Source organism: Gossypium arboreum, chromosome 7 (assembly GCF_025698485.1).
Source record: "Gossypium arboreum isolate Shixiya-1 chromosome 7, ASM2569848v2, whole genome shotgun sequence".
Taxonomy (NCBI): Eukaryota; Viridiplantae; Streptophyta; class Magnoliopsida; order Malvales; family Malvaceae; genus Gossypium; species Gossypium arboreum.
In genome coordinates, this window is record NC_069076.1 from 95,946,793 (window position 1) to 95,969,219 (window position 22,427).

General features: G+C 34.3%; 1 protein-coding gene across 3 annotated transcripts; it reads right to left on the minus strand.

Annotated features, from left to right (window-relative positions):
• Positions 1-956: 956 nt before the first annotated feature.
• On the minus strand, positions 957-22,063 carry LOC108453569 (transportin MOS14). 3 transcript variants are annotated; one of them, XM_053030552.1, is made up of 28 exons: positions 18,755-18,894; positions 17,756-17,910; positions 15,309-15,386; positions 15,167-15,229; positions 14,753-14,800; positions 14,536-14,682; positions 13,995-14,126; positions 11,735-11,775; positions 10,879-10,970; positions 10,638-10,765; positions 9,889-9,964; positions 9,613-9,733; positions 9,182-9,281; positions 7,979-8,060; positions 7,471-7,553; positions 6,666-6,782; positions 6,162-6,213; positions 5,755-5,910; positions 5,028-5,151; positions 4,872-4,953; positions 4,708-4,796; positions 4,546-4,620; positions 4,395-4,449; positions 3,563-3,682; positions 3,393-3,485; positions 3,164-3,309; positions 1,755-1,932; positions 957-1,610 (listed from the first exon to the last, which is right to left on the minus strand). In XM_053030552.1, exons 2-28 carry the CDS (start codon positions 17,780-17,782, stop codon positions 1,332-1,334), a joined length of 2,784 nt encoding a protein of 927 aa, XP_052886512.1. In that variant the 5' UTR covers positions 17,783-17,910; positions 18,755-18,894; the 3' UTR covers positions 957-1,331. The 3 variants fall into 3 exon arrangements, with proteins under 3 accessions (XP_052886512.1, XP_017607234.1, XP_017607244.1); XM_017751745.2 differs by lacking the exon at positions 17,756-17,910 and having other exon boundaries at positions 18,755-22,063; XM_017751755.2 differs by lacking the exons at positions 15,309-15,386; positions 17,756-17,910; positions 18,755-18,894 and having other exon boundaries at positions 14,536-14,677; positions 15,167-15,228.
• Between the last annotated feature and the right edge of the window lie 364 nt (positions 22,064-22,427).

The following is a 22,427-nucleotide window of genomic DNA, read 5'->3' on the forward strand; positions in this document are numbered from 1 at the left end:
TATTCAAAATAAATTATCTTGTTAGTTTTGTTAAAAGTAAAATATTCAAATTATTATATTTAATTTTATCCAAAATCTCTAAAATAATATAAATTATTACATCAATAACATTAAAATTATGAAATAAATAATTTTCGAAAATTAAGATTTATTATTATTAAACAACATTATATGTGGTACTTAATTTTATTAGGGTAAACTACATTTGTGATTGCCCAAGTATCAATAAATTTCTTTTGGTCATTCAACTATAAAAAGTTACAAAGTTATTGCCTTAGCTACCCAACTATTTCAAGTGTTTTCATTTTTACGATAGTCATTAGTGATAAAAAATATTCAAGAGTTATGTAACCATTCTATAACTCTTGATAGTTGGGTGATCAAGAAAGAAATTTATCAATAATTAAGCAACCACTTTGTAACTTTTATAATTAGATAACAAAAAATTTCTAATAGGTGTATTTTACACTTTTTATTAACACAACAAATTTATAATATAAATTTAAAACCTATAAAATTTTGTATTAGAAAATGTTCAACACTTAACCTTTTAGTTTATCAAATAATACTCAACTTAATTTAATTAATTAGTTTATAACATTAATCCAAAACATATAATTAACTATCCTAGAGTAAATGTCAATCTAATAATAACTTATCTTTAAATTAATTCAGCAAACCGAGATTAATTAGATAATGAAAATTGATCCCTCAATTTATAATGTTTCTTATTTCAGTATCTATATTTTTTGGTAAAAAATCAGGAAAATGAGAGAATCGTACAAGTCACCGAGCGGTCCAAGGCGATTTTCGAATGTCCGACTTTTTAATCATTGGATATAAGAATTGTTTCAGATCTAAAGCTGATTATAAAATGATTGGTTGTAAGGATACAATAATAATGCATGGCGAAGAAGATCGTTCTGGTGTACTTAACATGCAGAGAAACATGCAAATGCAGAAAAAAATCCGTCTTTCACCTTCTAACCATTACAAAACTAAACTTACAACACTGTATACCAACACCAAGGCCTTTTCACCCAAAATTAAAATAAATAATAATTGAAAGCCAGTGCATTCGAGACGACTGGGAGCACCCCATATCTCGAGCAGAAGAAGATACAACAGCCCATTCTCTCCCTATTGTGAAACAAATAAATGCCCAACACTCACCTCAAAGACAGTTGGAAAATTGACCAATGATGATAGATACAAAATCAAGAATGAATCAAAACAGCAAATAGCGGATCGAGTTATTCATTCGGCTGCTAAAGCAAGATGAGGCCTCAGAAAAACAGCCCCCTCCACTACTATTTCTTTATTTCTTTCCACTATGGTACAGGTACCAGATTCAACTCAAGTGGCTTTAGTGCTCCTTGCACAATCTCTTGAACTGTTCGATTACGACGACAAACATCAGATAACTCTTCAACAGGGATCATCAGGACATTGACATCAGCTCCGGAGGCAGCATCTGACAAAGCTTGCAAAAATCTTATGCGTTCGACCTCCTTGACAGCAGCCAATGGGATCAATGAAACACTTTCCTTAGCCCACTCCAGAGCTTGCATCCCATATGCTCGAGTTAGTGCTAGAAGTGCATATGCTACCTGAAGTAGTGAAAGGCCCCCACAAAATTCATCGTGTAAGATACTACTTCAGGCAATAGAGGTTTAAACTTATTCTGCTAATTAATCATTTGAAGGTCAATGCGCATAAAATATGGAGAATACAACAAATGTAGTAGAAGCTACCGTCTCTAATCGAGAACTTGGGAGTGCTCCAGTTAGGGAAGCCACCAGGATTCTAGTAATGGTAGCTCCTCGCGGAATAATGACACTATCCCTTATGGATAAAAATTGTTCTCCCTTGCTAGACTTCGCAAGATCAAAGATATCAGACAAGAAGGTCAAGATGGAATTGGAGGCCTCTCTGCAAAAAAAATATAATTAGGCGATAGATTTCTAGAACATTTAATAATAAATCATTAATTACCTTCAATCATAATTAATGATAATTACATTTTGGGATATACCAATATAATCTTTCTTTTCTTTCTTTGAACATCTGAAAATCCTATTTATCATCCAATACCAGTTTTCTTCTTCTCTCTCTCTCTCTCTCTCAATATAGATGAATTATTATTCTATCCACTGGCGGCGGATTTTTTAACTTCTCAAGCAAGATTAAGAAACCACCAAGTGTCTATTTTGGTTATTTTTATCTTTTTTTTTTTAAGTTCCCTTTCGGTTAATTTTTATCTTTCTAAATGTAATACAAGGGCACATGTCGGATTTAACTTCTACTGACAAGTGTATAGGATACTGATCATATATATTTACACTATACGAGTGTATAGTTTCTCTTTGTCAATGAAAAAGGAAAGATAAATAAAAGTATGTTTTAATCTTAGCTGTATATTTAATTTTGATCTAAGGGTTAGATACAAGTGTAGAACTCTTTAGTATTACATTAGTGTAATTGGATCTCTGGATCCCTTTCATACATTATATATGTGTATATATTTATATATAGAGAGAGAGATACATATTTAACTAATGAAATTTTAAATCAAACAATTAGTTAGATAATTTTAATTTACTCAAAAATTGAGGTGCATGATCTACATATGAAATAAAATGATTGTGTTAAATAAATATAAAATTGTGTAAAAAATACAAAAAGAAAGTAAAACTAACCAGTATTAAGTGAATCATTCCTCATACACACACATACAGATGTCATTAAGAAAAAACTTTCATGCTTAAAAAAGTTGGGTAAGGTTTAAAATGTCAATATAGAAGCCCAAAAGTCAAAGGCTTCTCCTATATCCAAGTGCTGAATAAAAAGAAAGATATTCAAGTCAAGTCAGACTGGAGTAAGCACGTATCTTAAGAACATTCTGATTTCAGGCTAATAATGTGAGCAAAAAAACATTGTGACGCCATTCATCGACATGGGTATGTTCACTATTTTCTAAGTTTCCCTTGTATTTGAAGGGTCCTTAGATGGTCATATCCCCATACCCATGTCCAGATACACATAAGACAATTGTTGGACATGGATACTTCACAAAAATTGATGTCAAAGCAACAAATATTGTGCATGCACATCAGACAAACTCATGCAAAAATACAGGCAGCAGGAAGAAAAGAGGCCATACCTGTGCTGCACTGTGATCCCAATCATCGCGCAATCTACTAAAGCTGGAAATATGGAAGAAGGAATGAATAATTGAGGACAATAACGAATGCACCTTGATGCCAACAGAAAACAATCATCTCCAATGTCTGGTCTTCTGGTGAACTCCTGTGGCAACAAAATATGTAAAAGTTGACATATTTGCAAATTTAGATGACTGAACATAAAATATACCACTCACTGAAGCCTACCTTAATAGTTGTGAGAAGACATGTTGTGTGCTTGAAGAGCGCCTCGATCATATTTTTGAGGTAGCTTGCACAAGAAGGATCAGAGCCAAATATCTGCAGGGCAAGTGCACTGACTTCTCAGCATTCTAATAAAGTTAAATTAGCAACATTAACATAGAAAAAAATTGTACCTTTATAACTTCACTAGAGAGATAAAGGAAGCAAGGCTGGTGGTGTTGTTGATACAGGCCTTGAATTTCTTCAAGCATTGCTCCAATTGTGATTCCCATAAATCTTCCAGAAGTTCTCACCTAATAAAAAAAAAAACTTTGACATCACTGCTGCTGCCTAGTAATGCTGAATATTTTTAGGCAGAAGTGAGTGCATATAAGAAATTCATCACTTTCTTGTTTTTCTATGGGGATAGATCCAGCAGTACAAAGATGCTTGGTTTGATCCCACAGCCTGTAAGGTGAATCTGCCACTAGGCAAAACCCACAGCTCAGCTAAGAATAAACCTTAATAACATAATAATAGCACCACCCTGGAGAGTAAGGATTGCAGATTCCAATCGACTTAATCTCCAAGATAGTAATTACACAATTAATTTAACTTCTCTCAGGAGCCACTCAGATTTCCTCTTAAGATGCACATGTTATGATTTGGGACAGCTAGGTTTTCAAATCCATGCAAAATACAAGGAAAGAAGAGTAGAGCAAGAATTTATGAGAACAAAACTTCAAAAAGATCAAATGGCATAGATTTAGGTCCACCTAAAAAAAACACACTAGGTTAAGTACGCAATGGTAGAGGCATACCATGTTCCATGATCAAAAAAAGTAATTTAACAACAATACCTTGAGAATGTAATCATATAATTACGAATTTCATTGGGAGATGCCAAATTTGCATCTAAGATGTGTTTGGCAGAACATTTGTTGACAATCAAACTTCTAAATTCAGTTAATAGAAATTCATTTTGCTGAGCTAACTGAGTAGTACTTAACAGCATAGCAGACTCACAGCATATTTGCAGGCACGGCAAAGAGACTCCATGGTCCGCATGTCCCAAGCACGACTGCAACATAAGCAGTTAAACAGATCAGATAAAAATCAGAAACCTAGCAACACTAAACATGGTGACAACCTATTTCGGAAGTTGTGGAATACTTACAGATCAAATATGGCTTTGAATATTGGCCAAAGCCTGTGAACTGCATCTGCAACTGCTCCAGGATGATTCACATACCTAGAATTGGTTCCAGTTGCATGGTGAAAAAACCTCAACAAACTAACAGAAACAATAATAAAAAAGGATGGTGAACATTCATCTCACCGAAAGATATATGCAAATCGATCTATGTAAACTGTTAATTCTCGAGCATGTTTCTTCTCTAAAACTTCTGGTCCTTGGTTGATAACTTCCTGGAAATGCATCATAATATGATCAACTGTCAAAAAATAAGCATTACTAATTACTCCCATGGGAAACAAACTAACCTGTAAAGGAGTAACAACTGATGAGCACAGTTCCTCCAAGGCATCCTTAGCAGGCTCCGGTGGAAGTTCAGTAATAACCATGCTGCGTAAACAATTTAACAGCCATTAAGAAATTAAATCCGTATCTCCCCTAAAGTAGCTGAGTAACAAACTAACCTCAAAGCTTCTACCAAGTGCAATGAGTCCTCAGCAGAGCCCTTAAAACTACCTTCCCCATTAACTGCTGTATAGTATATATGGAAAAGCTGTTTACAGTAAGCACAAAGCTTTTTCCGGCAATCTGCATTCAACATGAATAAAATGAATGCAAAATTAAATTTCTGAATGCAGAATAGTACAGCAAAATATATTCACAATCTACATATTATTTCAGGCAATAACTATACAAAAATTTTATCAATTTCAAGGATATTTGAGAAGATTCCAAACATACATACATATACATACATATATATATGTATATGATGACAGCAATATTCTTGTGCACAATTTGTTCTTTTCTGACTTTTCCTTCCTTTTTCTTTTCAAGAGGGATGCAGTATTCCATTACATACAACCTCACAAAATGGGTTCATGATTCTCAAACACAGCAGAGTGAAAAAGTAATGAAACAATCAGTTCAAATTTTAGTTCCCACACTTAATATGATTTTAAAAAGAAAAGAGAAGATACAACGACAATGCCCAAGTATTGTTTGTCACATTTTGAAAGTGGTTGACTAGCAATGACATAAAAAATCATCTAAGTACAACAAGAAGCAACAATAACAGTTAGTCATGTTATTACAGGCATGAGCATCCTTCAACTTGTTGTGGGATGTATACCATAATATTCCATATAGAGAAAGAATGCAGTAAAATAGTTAAAAAGAGGGACACTTCACCATCACAAATGTGCCTAAATGCCAAAGCAGCAGCTGCTGCAGAATCCTCAGAGGTACGCATGCCGCTCATGAGAATATCAATCACCAAAGGCAACTTAGAGAACCCACTTGGAGCAGCGTCAAGCCACTTAGAGTATGCTCCAACGATTAAGCACACTGAATTTTTACAGGTACATAAATTTTGATTATTGAATTCTGATAAAAAAAAAACTACAAAATATAAAAATAGTAAAAGAAACTACTCTGCAGTTTGTGTTGCAGTGGCTCTCCAAGAAAAGCCAGCTAAGAGCAGGCATATTGGACTCAGAACACATCCGCTGCATCAGGAGATGTTCTCCCTGCAGGCCGTGTCACCGGTCTGGGGACAAAATGTAGACAATATCACACAGATTTAAGTGGTAGATTACCCGTCTGAAGAAGCTGGGGCTGATGAGGCAGTTTTGAAAGCAGATCCATAACCTATAAAACCATTACACTTACCAGTCAACAACATTCACAGAATGTGTATCCTATGAGTTATACAATAGATATGGTGTCAAAATATAACAACAGATAAACTGACTGTACAATCCAAAGATCAAAGCGATTAGCAATCTCAAGTACAAACTTTCATGTTGTGAATTTTCTCATTTAGACTGCGAATTAATTCCAGAATAGTAACAGAAGAACTACATAACTTTTAGGGGTGCATGCATATGTATTTTCTTCAAAAGTGAGTCACTTTTTTTTTCACTCATAAAAGTGAATCGCATTGAACATTACTTAATTTTTAACACTGTATATGCCTATATGAAAAAGATAGAAATGGGAGATAATGTTAAGACCCAACGTAACAGGCTAACAGACCCAGGTAAAATATCAAAGTGGTGTATCAACAAAAAGAGTCGCACATGAGAGGAATCTAAATATACCTGAGGCATTACATTTGCTTCAACAACTGAAACATAATTTGATATAGCTCGAATGCAAAATAAAGCAGCCTCAGCGGGACGCCATTCACTCTGTTCATTTCTACAGCTAGATACAGCCTTGGCAATAAAAATATAAAAGAGAAGAAAATCAATTAGCAATAGAGAAATTCTAAAAGCATAGCTCAGTGTAATGGAATAAATTAAGAATGCAATAGTCATTCGGCGGGAATGGAATAGAGAGGTAACCATTAAAATGAAAATGTAACTGAACAAAGGAAGCTATCAAAACGTTTTCTAGCAATTCATTGATCCAATTCCAGACCAGGCCACAAGAAAGCCATGGAACTTCACCAAAACTATGTAATCAGGAACCATACAGAACCCAGAAAAAACCCCTGATATTGCTAATATTAAATAAAAAAATCCAAAAAGCCTATTCTTATCAACATCAATTTTGTGGTTAGATTTTCTTTTTCCTTTTGGACTGAGTAATTATATTTGAAAACATGCCAAATTAACTTAAGAATACAATTACCAGCAGCACGATAAGCAAAATAACTGTACAGATGTTTCTTATCACCCACATAACTGATATAGGCAAGGAAAGTAAGTGGAGGAGGATGTAATGTTAACTCAAAGTTACCAGAATCACAGAAGCATTCTTAGCATGACAATGCCATGCACCATCTCAACTTTGAAATTTAGCTTTCTATTACAACCCTCTATTACCGGGCTACTGGAGTCGTGAAGAAAAGACAGACATTATGAATAAGTTTATATTGCAATTAAAGAAAATAATAAATACCTCTACAAGCTTCATGTACAGAATTCGCAATGTTGTGTCACCGCCTAAAACTGATGCCGCATCAGTTAACACATCCGCAACAGCTAGCAAAATAACCAATCCCATCAGGGTTTCATCAAAGCCAAAACATATCTTTAAAAATAAAAAAAGAAAGGAAAACAAACTAATTTAACAACCTTTACATACAAAAGATAATTGCAACCAGATCAATGACATGAGACAATTATTTCAGTATATCAGTATAGATAAAATGAACTATCAAGTCACCTACTCTAACAATTTGATAAGGGCTTAGTGATTCAGATATAAGAGAAAAAATGTGCATAAGCAAACTTCATGTTATCTAATTGGAAACATGAATATGATCTACAATAAACAAAAGAAATAAATAAAATGTAGCAGCTGGAGAACTCACTCTTTAATCAGAAAGATGCACATGATCTACCATTTACTAATTTTTTTCACAAGAGAAAAGATAATAGCCAACATGAAAATAGCCAATTATTACCATATCTAGTCTGTTTGAACTCCTTGAGATCCTCATATGAAAGATTTTGATAGTCATCGGGATATTGAACTCGGGAGCTCACCTGTGAAGAAAAACAACGACACTCCAAAGTCTTAGCCAATAGAAATACTCTTTTAAAACTTGAACATGATTTTCATTCTTTTGCAATCAGTTAAACTTCAGCTGCCAAAATAATTTTTGGCTATTGTTTCCTTTCAGAAAAAATTATATATGTACTATACCTCATATCAAACATTGATTTTCATAAAATATTGAACACAAACATTAATTTTTTTGTTAAAAAATAGAACACTGAAGATAGTAGCAATTGACAGCATGCAGCCTTTCCCCTCAAAATACCCACAACTTCCCACCAGAAGAACAATAACAAAGGAATAAATATTACAATCTACAAATTCTTGGTTATTATCTCATATATTAATTTAAAGAATGATATGGTAATTAGACAGATACCATATGAGTTTCTGGCTAACAGAGAAGTAGGGATCAAGCTTCTGCAGACTTACTGATGTTCCATAGGTGAAACCAAAGTAGTCAGGCATTCAACTAGCCACTAACGTAAGGTACCAGAGAAAAAAAACACCTCTTCAGATACCAGGTAGGCAACTATATTCAGGCACTTTCTACAAGCATAAATATGATTAATAGTGTCTATTTGTTGGAGATGGCATTGCCATCTTTCTTTCGGTCTAGGTTTTCCACAAAAAAGGCAAAGACATCTTAAGTTGTTGGTTGCTTTCATTATCCAGAACATTTCTACAAAAGGTATACAACTTGTTTTATCCTCAGCTAAGTGAGCTGACTAATATGTTTAATTACTCTTCTCTTCTTTCCCTTAACTTCATGAAAAGCTGTCCCTAACTTTATCATCTGAAAAAATAAGCATACCCATGTATTTTTGTGCTAAAACGTTTAGAAAATAAAAATAAAGAATACAGTGCCAATAGTCTATATTCTTAAATAGAGACCTTTGTTTTTGTACTACAATGACCTTGCATGTGGTAACACCTTGTTTCACTTGAGCAAGCATTTTTTAGCATCTAGCACCCCGAGAAAACGAGGGCCTAATCACCCTTAGGACACCATTCCCCATTAAATACAATATTCACTAAAAGAGCTTTGACATTTTACTAAAGACAACACCATAGCTAAATACCCAAAACAGTAAAATAGCAGACTCACCAAGGATACAAGAGACTCATACGATTGACAAAAAACTTGAAGCCTCCGGTTTCTCTCAGCTTCAGTGGATGCTTCATCACCAAATGAAATATCAAAATTCCTGGCATTGAAAAAGATTTCAAATCAATTAGAGTTGGCAAAACAGACTTGAGTCCAAAAGCCTGTCCTAACCAATTTGAGACCGAACTTGATCTGATCTAAGTTAACTTAAAATGTCAAAAGCCCAATCCTGAGAAAATCCGACCCCAAACATATTTGAGCCCGAGCTAATCCGAATTTAAAAATAACCAAACCCAAATTGATTCAAGCTCAAAATGATCAAATCCCAACCTAAGATAAGCTTAATCCAAAGAAATCTGATTTAAACCTGCCCATTTGCCACATATAAAATCAACAAGTCATAAAACTAGACAAGTTCCGCATGAACTAACCTTTTTGTCAAGATAACCTGAAGATTGTGCCAAAAGTTAAACGTCATTGAAGCAATATCAAATTCGGGAAGTGAAGCAACTTCTAGCAAAGCATTCACTATCATCATGGCTTCATTTGAACCTGAAAAGGTAAATCCATCAATTGAATAGTAAAGAGAAAATTCACAACATTGTCAACAGTGTTCATGCTAACAACTGCAACTTGCATTAAGTCAAATAGTCCATTATTAAGAGGTGAAAGCATTCAACAATTATTGAAATTTAAATATATAGTACCAGTTGCAATCAGTTCGACATATGAATCACCCATATCTGCAAATAACCGAGCAATGGCTTTCACATCTTCGTCGTCCTGAAATCACAAAGTAGAATTTAGGAAATGAAATATCAAATATTGTAACTTCCTCAAATATGTAACGGTGTCCCATGAAGAATACACAAGCAAATAGTTGTCTGAAAATTCTGCCAGGCAAACCTTGAAAGAATCACAAAAAGACAAATAAAACATCTCAAAATCACCCTCATAATATAAAGCACTAGCAATGGAAAGTTTTATAGCATTAAACACTGTTCTGTCTTCTATGACATCAATAAGATATATAATCCCAATTATACAATATTGTAGTTGACATATAAAGTAAATCATCTCAAATTCCACCCAATTGTTAGAACAAAGAATGAATCAGCTCCTACATACTCCCTTCTAGGTCACAGCTAAGGAATAAATCTACTTCTAATTGTTTGAAAATAATGAAGATTGAATTCTAAAAACAATGAAACACTGCCCTATTGACACTAATACATTATATTTGCTGTCTCCAAGATCAACATATGCCATGTTTTACAAATAAGAAACAAAGTTACACTGTTATTGAATATTCAGCAATATACCAGCCAAAATCTAATAGTTTTTCCATTATCATCCCCAATCGATCCATTTCCCTACAATATGACATGATTTTTCCCATCAAGAAGAAAAACAACGAAGTGGGAGTGGGAAACATTTAAAGAATCCAATGTCATACCTTTGAAGAATCTCTAAGTTGTGCCTGTAGACTCATAACTTGAGGGACAATTACTTGAATTAATGGCATTTGTACAGAAACACCACCAGAGCTTCCTGATGCTGTGTAGTGTATCAATTCAGAAACAACTGCAAGAAAAGGGAAAATAATGAATGAAACCCAATGAGGGTATATCCCCATCTAGCTACCAGAATATTTTAGTAGCAACTGACTGAGAATATTTTCTCAAAAACTGCAATACCATTCACAGATGCCTCAGAAAGTATATCACAATTCAAACTTGAAAGAGCCGTGAGGACCAATGGGTGAGTTGCAAGTACAGAACCAGGGATCCTGAAACCAACAGATGTGGAAATCAACCCATGAATGACTGTAAATTCAAATGAGCAAGGAGAACTATCATATGATTATCACCCTCAAGGTAATAGAAACGGAGGAAGTCAAAGACATTATCTATTAATTAATTTCTAGATAGACTCAAAAAGTGGAATACGTTTAAGCAATCAAACACTGGAATAACTTAGCTGTTAGCACAGCTAATTTAACCAGTAAAATTCCCATCCACCCACACTAACCATGCACCAACTTACATCACCCACCAATACAACCCATTCCCAGGGAACAGAGTCCATATATTCTCCCAATAGAGGCTTAATGCAATAAAGGAATAAAATATATCGTCTTGGAGTTTTATCAGAAAACTTTTAGAGGGCATGCCAGTTACAAACCATATCACAACAGAAAAACCCTCCTGCTGATTGTAACAGTGATCCAACTTATAAAAGATCAGGTTTTACTCAAGATGCTTTTAATGAGGTGAATAGAATCAGAAAAATCCTTAATCTTCCAACAATTGCTTTGCATAATCATACAAAAATCTCATAACAAAAACATCTATACCTAGGCACCAGTCCATTTACACAAACAAATCCAGAAATACTAAAATCTTAAATAGATCCCACTTTCAATAGAAGTAAATAAACAAGGTATCACTCCAAATTAAAAGCATAAAAATCAACCAAACTAATCCCCTATAGAAACAAAAACAGGAACATAGTATTTGTCCATAAATAAAAGGTACAATAGAACATACATACCCATGCTTTAGCCGAAGCCAAGAAGCAAATGCCTCAAGAACCTGATAAATCAATCATGATGAAGTAACATAAGAAGCTACTTAATCAACATTAATAAGCAAATATATAATGTGCAAAAATCATCAATCTTAATTAAATCTTCTTTCTTATTGAGAACCTTATTGAAAATTTAATTGACAAGACATCTATTAACTAGTTAACAAGCTAGAAGATATCTTCTTCCTATTTTCAATATTACATGCATAAGTCTCCCCCACCCCCACCCCCCAACCCCAATTTCAAAAAAATAACTTTTTTAAGGGAAAAAAAGAAAAAATGTATATTTATCATATCACAATAGATCACACAATAAGCGACAAGGAAAAGAGGCAACGTGACAAGAGGCGTTTCTTTCCCTACCTCCTAGTAGCAGGTTTAGGTTTATAATGACAAATGCAACTTAAACTCCACATTGGAAAACTCTACAATAACCCTTGTCTTTTGAACAAAAAACTTTTGAACAGAAAAGCCACCTTTATTTCCTTTAGAACATACCAGCTATGAATTTGCATTTGGCTTATCATTGAACCATATTATTATGAAATTAAACCATTTTTTGACAAGTGACAACACTCTATGATTGACACATCAGCACCGATTATTATGAAATTACGTGGGTCCAGTTTTTGTAATCATGATTTTTTTATTTGTTCCTTTGTAATTTGGGAATATTAGATGATAAGCTCATTTTCAATTATCTTTTTTATAGTTCCATTTTAAAATATTACATGATTTAAATAGATTTTAACTCTATTTAGTTCAATTTTATTTTTAAGTCCTACGCAATTTTCATTTTTTTTCATTTTAATCTCTAAGTTGAAATCTTAATTTATTCAATTTAATAAATAAGTTCAATTTTGACTTTTATACTAGGTCCTTATGATTTAGGTTTTAATTTTCACAAATTCCTTACTTTAATTTTTTTTTTTTACAAACTAATTTATGTGTCATATAATTGGTTATTTATTAATATTTTATATGTTTACTTTTTTAAACAATTCACATACAACATATATCATAAGGACTATTATGTACTGGTTCATTTATATTAAATTATAAAGAAGTTGAAATAAATGATTTTGAAAATGGTGATTTAATTTTATAATTTACTTTTAAATATATTATTTTTCAAGCGTTACAATTTTTAAATATATTTTAAAGAAAAATTTTAATATATTGTAATAGATAAATACAATAAACCTGCGCATCGCACAAGTATGCAAACTAGCTTTTTCAAATAGTAATATTTTAATAATAATATTTAATTCTAAAATATTATATTTAATATTGAGTACTTAAAACAGTACTATTTGTTATTAAAACACAAATTATATAAACATTTAAAATATTAAAATAATTATTATTAAAATAATATTTTCTATTAATATTAATGCTATTAAAATATTAAAGATTTTATATTTAAAATATTCATAATGCTTCGATATGTTATTAAAATAATAAATAATATCCATTTTTTAAAAAATATAATAATAGGCTCAAGTGAAATTATGCCTTGATCTAAATAATCATGTTTCTATTCAAGTCGAACAACTTAGAGTCAGCTTTTTTACAAAAATTGCCTTCCCCTTTTCAAAGGGGGGAGACTGAAAACATAACTTATTTTCTACTGGCCTAGCTATTTTCTTGAGAAACAAACACATGGAAAATATTTTCCTGAAGTCATTTTCAACAAACCAAAACACCCTAAGATTAAATTTTAAAACTAACAACCTTGTTTCACCTTGACACCCATTACCTTCACTAAAGGTTTCACATGCATGCCAAGCAATACGTAACTTAACGAAGCAAGTTTACGAAACAATTACACTACAATATGCAATATCAAAGAGAATAATTAATACTTAGTCTTAAATGTCTTGAATTCTAGAAGCCTTGGTTAGTTGAATTTTTTCCCAGGAATTATTTATATATTTCATTAATAGAAACTGAGTAAGTTGACAACAATCCTCAAGCTATTGAAATCAATGTGGCAGGCAAGTGGGAATAGGGAGAAGTATGTGGCAATTAAGTTGATATTCCTTTAGCACAAAAGGTTACTGGTTGATCTTGGCTCTCTGTTTAGTCATTTCTTTATTTTTATAACATTTCTGTAGTTGTTGTGAGTTTGTTTGCTTCCAACTTTCCCCTTCATTCTTAATTCATCACATAGATACTAAATTAAACTACAACATAGTAGTAACAGAATAAGAAAAGCTCTTACCTGCTCTTTCAATTCACTTATACTTAAACAAGCTGTCAGTATGTTAAGAGCAATTTCCATTTGAGAAGTTAGCTCTTTCTCAAATTGACGGCGTCGTTCAGGACGAGCAGCTATCTTGTAGTTGAATGCTTCCTGGTTATAAGCAAAAAACAGTAATCAATGCCATGGACAAAATGCAGCCACATTAAACTAGTTTGTGCAAACACTTTTTTAATACAATTTACATGTTAGGAAGAACTTTCATTTCCCATACTCAATGTTTATAAAATGTTTGAAGTTCTGTCCAACACTAAGGCATCAAGAAAATGTTCAAAAAGGATGACAGCTTTCTCCAGTCATAGACTAATTAGACCACTAATAAGTTCAGAGCGGTTATTTAGAAGGTATGTACCAGAAAAAAAAAAAGAATCAATTAATTAGCAACTACCAGTTCAGAATGTCAAATAAACTATAGCTAAAAGTGAAATCAGATAGATATGCAAAGCTATAAAGCATTCAAATGATCCAAACTAGATAAGATAAGTCAAAAATTTATACATACCTCAGGTAAGACAGTAAGTAGCTCCAAAAAACCTGGAATATACTCTGGATGAGCGTTCATCCCATCTCGAAGCCAATTGACAATGCCACCATCTCCCCAGTCTTCTGCAGGAACATGTACAGCCAAAGCAGCAACTGCAATGCTAATCTACAAAGCAAAATAAATGAGCCAAAGCGTTTCATGTTTAGCCAAATTATAGGTTATGAGTGTATAGTACCTGAGTCCGGACAATAGCAGGCCCTTTATGGAACTTTTTCAACAAGTTCTGCATTTGAAATATCAGTCCAATAAGATCTCTATAAAGGTGTTGCTTAGCATTACCAATAGGAGTATGCATATATATGTGCGTGCACATAACAAACAGAACAGCAACTTATATATGAATTTACAGCTGTAGCAAGATAGAGCAGATTTAAAAGGTTAATAAAACAAATGAACCATACAAGTTTAATGATCCCATTCATATACTTCAAAATTATGAAAGTGGGTGCAACACTAAAATGAATGATTCCTTTTTCGGAAAAGGATAAAAGTATACATATACTTTCATAACTTGGATTTTGCCAGCAATTGATATGATGTTCAAATCTAGGTTTCTTCAGTGGTAAAAAATATACATGATCCAACTCACATTTAAGGAATCCCTTAATTGGCGAAAAGCTTCAGATGGTAATTCTTCAAAATCACGTTGTACCTATCAAACAAATGCACCACAAAAAGTAAAACATTTTTTTATCATGAACATTGAGCAAATAAATGCATGTTGAAGTTACCTTGCTTCTAAGTGTCTGCGAACAAAATATTAAAGTCTCTGGATTGCTAGTGGCATCATGAAGCAAATTATCAGCAACCTAAGAAGAAAAAGAAGGTTAAAATGAGATATAGGCACACTTAGATGAAAAGAAAAGAAAAATTGCAAAACAAGCAACACAAAACAAATTTTCAGACTACTAGAGACCAACAGAAGCTTAATTACATATTTTTAGATTAGAATTAGGTTTAATTACTAGTAATTAGTGAGAGATTAGATCCAGAATGGCCACTCCACACTTTTGAAGAATTTGGAGTTCTCTTCTAGGAAGATGCTAGATCAAGCTTTGAAGATGATCAAATTTGAAGATTAGCTTGGAGAATTAAGCATTTATTTTCCTCTTTATTTCCTTTTCCTTTTATCTAGATTTGATTGGATTGATGTTGCTGCTTAGATCTAGGATCACTTATGGAAGAGTGTTGAACTAATTTACTAGATTTCAGATTCATGATGAATCTTATTATGAATTCTTGATTGATTCTTGAGTTTTATCTTCACAATATTTTGGTTATTGGACTTAATGTGGATTAATTGATTAACACCCCCCAATTAATCCGATTTCACGCTTGTGATCTGGAGAAGTTGGTTCTTCTTGAAACACCCAAGCACCATAAGTCCACGAGAAGCACCAAATCAAAACCTCCTAGGAACAACACTATTCTCACAAAGCAAATATAGCAGCCTCCCACCCTAGTTCAAAACCCTCAACATCAATAGATCCTAGGCTTAAGGTAAAACAAGATTTGAGAATGGATGATGCTCAAAAATGAACTGAAGAGCATCAGAAGTTGATTCACTAGGAAGGAGTCTATCAATCTATAGAAAAGCAAGTAAGCAATTGCTCAAAATGGTGAAAAAGTTCTTAGAAGCTCTATGTGAAGTTGAACCTAAGCCATGAGCCCAAGACACCTAATGATAGGTTGATAGAGGAAAATGTGGATAATGATAATTCCTTCGAGCAATTTAGGACTCTGGCGATTGATGCGGCTCTAGAGCAAGCAAGAGCTAGCTTAAGATATATCGAATAGCTAAAAATCCCAATTGTTAATATCAAGAGAGTTAACAATGCTAAGGAACAAGTAAGAATTGCCTTTAGTGGGGAATTCCATGAGAGTTGTACTTAATTACCTTAGGATAGTCCGGTAAAGGTGTGAGACTTCCTGATTTATCTAGCAATGAGACTAGGAGTATCGAGAGAGCATTTAGGTGCATTTAAAAGCTTGAGAATAGCAAAATTTGCTAATTAAATCCAAGGTAAGATTACATGTCCATGAGATATATAAATAGGAGGATTCAAAAGTCTAAATCCATCCACACTCGATTTCTTCAAGGGAATTACTTAGATTGCTAACCTACTTTTACCTTTTATTAATTGTTGATCGATCATTAGAATAGAGATGCAATTGTGTCTAGTTCCGATGATTAGTTGTGTCTAATAATGCTAGGATCATTCTTTGCATTTAGCCCTTAACATCCATCCCATGAGTTCGATCCTTAGAATTCTTCCTTTTAGAAGCAACTCCTTTGTAATTATTACTTGATAAAAATCCATGCATTTGCCAAAAAAAAAAAAAAAGGCTTCTAGGTTGAATATTTGTTGTACATGTACCGCCCTATCAAAGTGGAAGCTCTCATAAAGGCTCTTGTAGTTGTAGCTAGTCTACTGGTCCTGCTTCAGATATGGATCTAAATAGAGCGCAATGATGCCTACAATATGATCCATGTATCAACCCAACATAAAAGAAAGGGATTCTTGTTGCTTGCTTATTCTAACTAATAGCCAAAAACATTTTAATTTGACAATTTCTAAGAATTATGAATTGTATAGAGAAATAAACAAAAACTTTCTAGTACATGAGCCTATAATTTAATACATCAGATAATCTCTAGACTGTGTTACTCTAAGTCTTCATTTTCTTGAGTTACTCATGTTCGACCACCATATCTAACACATATAGGCATGAGTATGGGGACATGACCCTCCAAGGATCCACCAAATACATGGAAAAACATGAAAAGAATTGAAAGTGTCAGTGTCAAACACATAACATATTTGACACTTCCACCTAAGTCCAAGTAATGTAGTCTCCAATTAAGTCTCATGTGAATCCTTTGCTTTTCCGTCCTCTAGCATCTTGGATCATGCAAAAATAGCAATATGTGCTAAAAACAAACAAAAAGGCACACTTATAACCAAGTTGACCTTCAAGGAAAAATTTTGAATGATAATGAAGATGCTACAACAAGTTCATCCCCTTGCCAAATGAGCTTCATAAAAAGGCCAAAAGCAAGCATAGAACCTAGTAGCAGCAAGAGGGTGGCCAAGGCATGCTCTTAAGAAGTTGAAAACAGCAAGAGAATGCAATGATTAGCCAGTAAATGGCTGCTAATTATGTTACTTGAACTTACGTGTGAGTGTTGAATACAGGTATACATCCTACGCAAGTATGGTCAGATTTTTCCAAGTTATTCCATGTTTGGAGGTCATATCCTCAAATCCATGTGCTAAACAGAGTGTCAAACGCAGGTACTTCAAAAAAAATGAAGAGTCGAAGCAACCTAAGCTGGTAATAACAGTTCATAAGACTAGGTAAGTTACACGTTATAATCCTATTCAATGTGAAACACTAACAACAACTATTCTTAATCTATCACATAGAAATGTGCATTTGATTTTCAAATATTTGTTTCAGCTTACTTTTTTGTTCTCATTCTATGTTTATGTTTCATTTTGATTATTGAACAAGCAATGTTGTTAAATTGTTGCACCTGAGTGCAAAACAACAAAATCACCTCAAACTTTCAGGCAAGGCACATCTGATGAGAAGATGCATACCTAGTGTTTTGTGGGATACATTGCATCACTCGTTAGAGTTTATTATTAGAATTATATATCTTAAGCTTATTACACGAACATATATTAATGTATAAAAATATGTATATTGTGTCTTACTTCCCTCAGATAATCTCTCTTTTTTTTTTCTTTTTTGTGCCTTGTCCCAAAGATAATATAATGGTTATAGAGCCTAGGGTCTTGGCAACATTGAAGACAAGTACGAAATGCAAATAATTCCACTTCCCTATTTGAATATGTTTTATATGGAACTTAAGCAGCGTAAACTTTTCACTGTTTAGAAATTAATATTCTCAATAAAAACCTTTTTAAAAAAACTCAAATACTACCAATTCCTTCCAATTATCACAATTTACTCAACCAGACAACGCAATAAATCACAACACTATACCAATAACTAATCTCCCAATAATCCTGAAGTTCAACATTTGGATTTTGACTAAAGCTCCACCAATAAAAAAAACTAAAATTTCTAAAATATAAAGAAATAATCATATCCGATCACGGTCTTTTTAGCACAAATCGAACTAAAAAAAACTCAAAGAAGAGAATACCTGCCAAGCGTCGATTGTGCGTTGAAAATCTTGCAACCATCGATCGGCTTGCATACGCACCGCATCGTCGGGGTAATGATACAGTGCATTTAGGGCTTCTTTCACAGTGTTCTGCAGCTCCATACTCTGCATTTTTATTTCTCTTTTCGATTTCAAAATTCAACTGTACACTCGCAGAAATAAGGGGGGAAAAACAAAACCAAGTTCTCTTTGATTTCGACTTCAACTCTATTGTTAAGAGATTTCAGTTGATTTTATCTCTATATTAGCCTGACTGCTTTGGGTTCTGGTCTTAGGGGTTTTTTTTTTCTTTTCTTTTTTTTTTTTTGTCTTTGTTTTTTTAATGAAATTTTGGGAGGGTTTTTGGCGCCCCTCGGTGAATTCGGGGGGCTTTGGTGAGCTCTGATTGGTGGTAAAGGTGAAGGGCAGTGAGATTTAAGCCGTCCGTTCTGTGTGATCTTTGACTCTCATTTTGTCTATCGCGGATGGCCAAATGATTCTTGTTATCATATTTCTTTATGGGTCTAATAAACACGTGGACGATGATTAATGGGTTTTGATCAGAGTTAATTTTTTATTGAAAGAGCTTACCCTTAGCATGCATGTTTCCAAGCAGTTTTGCCAATAGCAAGAGACTTATCTAACAATCGTTAAATTTGCCGAGTTCATCCTTTAATAAGGCTAAAAACAATTGTGACATATTGGTAGCAGTTACTGGTAGTTAGCAATCTGTTGATAACTAGTTAGTCTGTTATGGATTAGCTATATATAAACCCCAGTTGGTGTTCACAGCAATATATGAAGAAATACAATAAGTTTTCATCACTTAAACTGTTTCTCATTATGGTATCACAACCATAGAATTTTTTTTTCTTTTCTTTTCTTCCATGGCAACTGAAGCTGTTTCCGGCAATGATGATGAGAATCGTCAGACGTTTAATATAGCTGCTCCAGCAGATGGCTCGTCTCCTAATCCTGGTCCTAGCTTCTTACGCAAGGTTCAATAATTCCCTAAGCATGATACTTTCAAGCTTAGTGATCGTAATTTTCTTTTGTGGAAACAACAGGTTGTGCTAATTCTTGAAGGATATGGTTTGCATGAGTTTGTTCTTGGCACTATTGCAATTTCTACGCAGAATATTGTTGACAACAATGGTATTCTCACTTCTAATCCCGAGTTCTTGTTTCACAAGCAACAAGACAAGCTGTTCGCTTCGTGGCTATTATCTACCATTTGTGATGATATTCTAGTTCATCTCAGTAGTACCAAGGCGAGTTGTGAGGTATGGAGTACTGTTTTGTGTCGGTTTGCTTCTAAGTCTACTTTGGCAATTTCTACCTTGAGACATTTTCTTTACTCTCAAAAGAAAGGTTCTTTAACAGTTAAAGAATATTTGGCTAAGGTTCAAAGCCTATGTGGCACTCTCCTGGCCACTGGAAATGTGATTTCTAAGCAAGAACAGGTTATTGTTCTTGCTGGTCTACCGGTGGAGTATGAGTCCATTGGCGCTATGGCTTCTGCGATGAATGTCTCTCTTGATCTTCTTATTGAAATACTCTTTGACTATGAGAATCGTCAATCAGACTTGGTTTCTAGTTTGTCTCTTCAAGTCAATCTCGCCCAACAATAAGCTTCTACGGATAGTAGCTCTCATCAGTCTGATAGAACGTTTGGATTGTCTTCTCGGGGGCGTAGTCGGTTTTCTCGAGCTAGAGGTCACGGTAGATGGTTCTCTCAAAATAAGCCTCAATGTCAGTTGTGTGGACGGATTGGTCATACAGTTCATAAGTGCTATTACTGGTTTGATGAATCTTTAGAAGGAGTTTCTGATCAGCCCATGCAGGTGCATTGTCATCAGTTTCAAGGGTCGGTGTCAGGCTCTTGTGATGGATCGTGGTGTTGCTCTAATCATGGTAAGATGCAAGGTTCTTCTGTTCAAGCTAATGCAGTCTCCAACCAAGGTTAATGTTCTTCAACTGCAAAAGTGTGGTACCCTGACTCAGGTGCATACCATTATGTTACAAATGATCTGACCACCTTGCAGGAAGCAACACCATACATAGATACTAATAAAATTTTTATGGAAAATGGTGTGCCAGTGTCCGTGGCTCACACTGGCTCAAGTATTTTCACAACTGCCAATAGGGTTTTTCATCTAAACTTAGTATTGCATGTTCCTCGTATTTGCAAAAACTTAATGTCTGTTGCAAAGTTTGCCACTGATAATCAGGTCTATTTTGAGTTCCATCCTCTACATTATTTTGTGAAGGGTATCAAGACAGGGAGCATATTGTTAACGGGCCGTATGCATAATGGTCTATATCAATGCGATTTATCGGACTCCAGGCAACTTGAGGCTGGTTTTTGTTCAGCTACTGCTCATACTGCTCATCTAAGGTCAGCTATTTCTAGAAATAATATTTTTGATTTGTGGCACAAGAGACTTGGCCACCCTTGTAATAAAACTGTTATGCAGGTTTTTCATAAGAATAACATTGTTTATACTAACTGCAAGTTGCCTTCACTATGTTCAGTATGCCAACTTGGCAAATTTCATAAGCTTTCTTTTTCTCCTTCTACTACCAAGTATTCGGTTACTTTTGAACTTATAGTATCTGATCTTTGGGGGTTAGCTTGTGAATCATCTGAGGGTTCTTCTTATTATGTCTCGTTTATCGATGCATACACTCGCTATTCCTGGTTGTATCTCATCAGACACAAATCTGAGGATATTGAGAAATTTCTTCACTTACAAAAGTTTGTTATTGTTCAATTTGGTTGTTCTATTAAAATACTCCAGTCTGATTAGGGTGGTGAATTTAGATCTTTTCCCAAGGCTCTTGCTCAGCTAAGAATCCATCACTGATTATCCTGTCCTCACACTTTAGAACAAAACGGCTTAGTGTAACGAAAGCATAGACATATAGTTGATGTTGGTCTGACTTTGTTGGCTCAAGCTAGTGTTCCCATGAGGTTTTGGACTCGTGCTTTTGTCACTGCTGTTTACCTTATTAACAGGCTTCCTACGCCTGTTCTCAATGGCAAATCCCCTTTTGAGATCATTCTTTTCCTGACTATATGCACTTAAAAGTTTTTAGTTGTAGGTGTTTTCCTTATCTCAGGCCATTCAACACTCACAAGCTGCAGTTTCGTTCTAAACCTTGTGTGTTTCTTGGCTACAGCCCTGTTCACAAAGGGTACAAGCTTGGATGACACTAGGAAGTTGATTGTGTCTCAACATGTGGTGTTTGACGATAAGTGTTTTTCTTTTGCAGCTACTACTATTTCATCTGGTGGTCATGTTTCCTTGACTTCTTCTTCTCATTTTTTTGCATCAGCAGTCTCAGGTACCAGTAGTGTCTAGTCTTGTTTCTTCTCATGCGCCTGCTTCTGCTGAATGCACTGGCTTATAAACCAGGCCAGCTACTGTCATGGTGTCTGATGATGCAGCTCGTAGTAATGGGTCTCCTACTATGGCTTCTCCAGTTGCTCGCAATAATGGGTCTCCTACTATGGCTTCTCCAATTGCCTCTCAAGCGGTGTCCAGCAATATTTCGGTTTCAACACCACTGCCTGCACCTCCTGTCAATACTCATCCTATGCGGACTAGATCCAATAGTGGTATTTTTAAGCCACGGGTTTTTTCAGCTGAGTTAGGAGCCTCTGAACCGT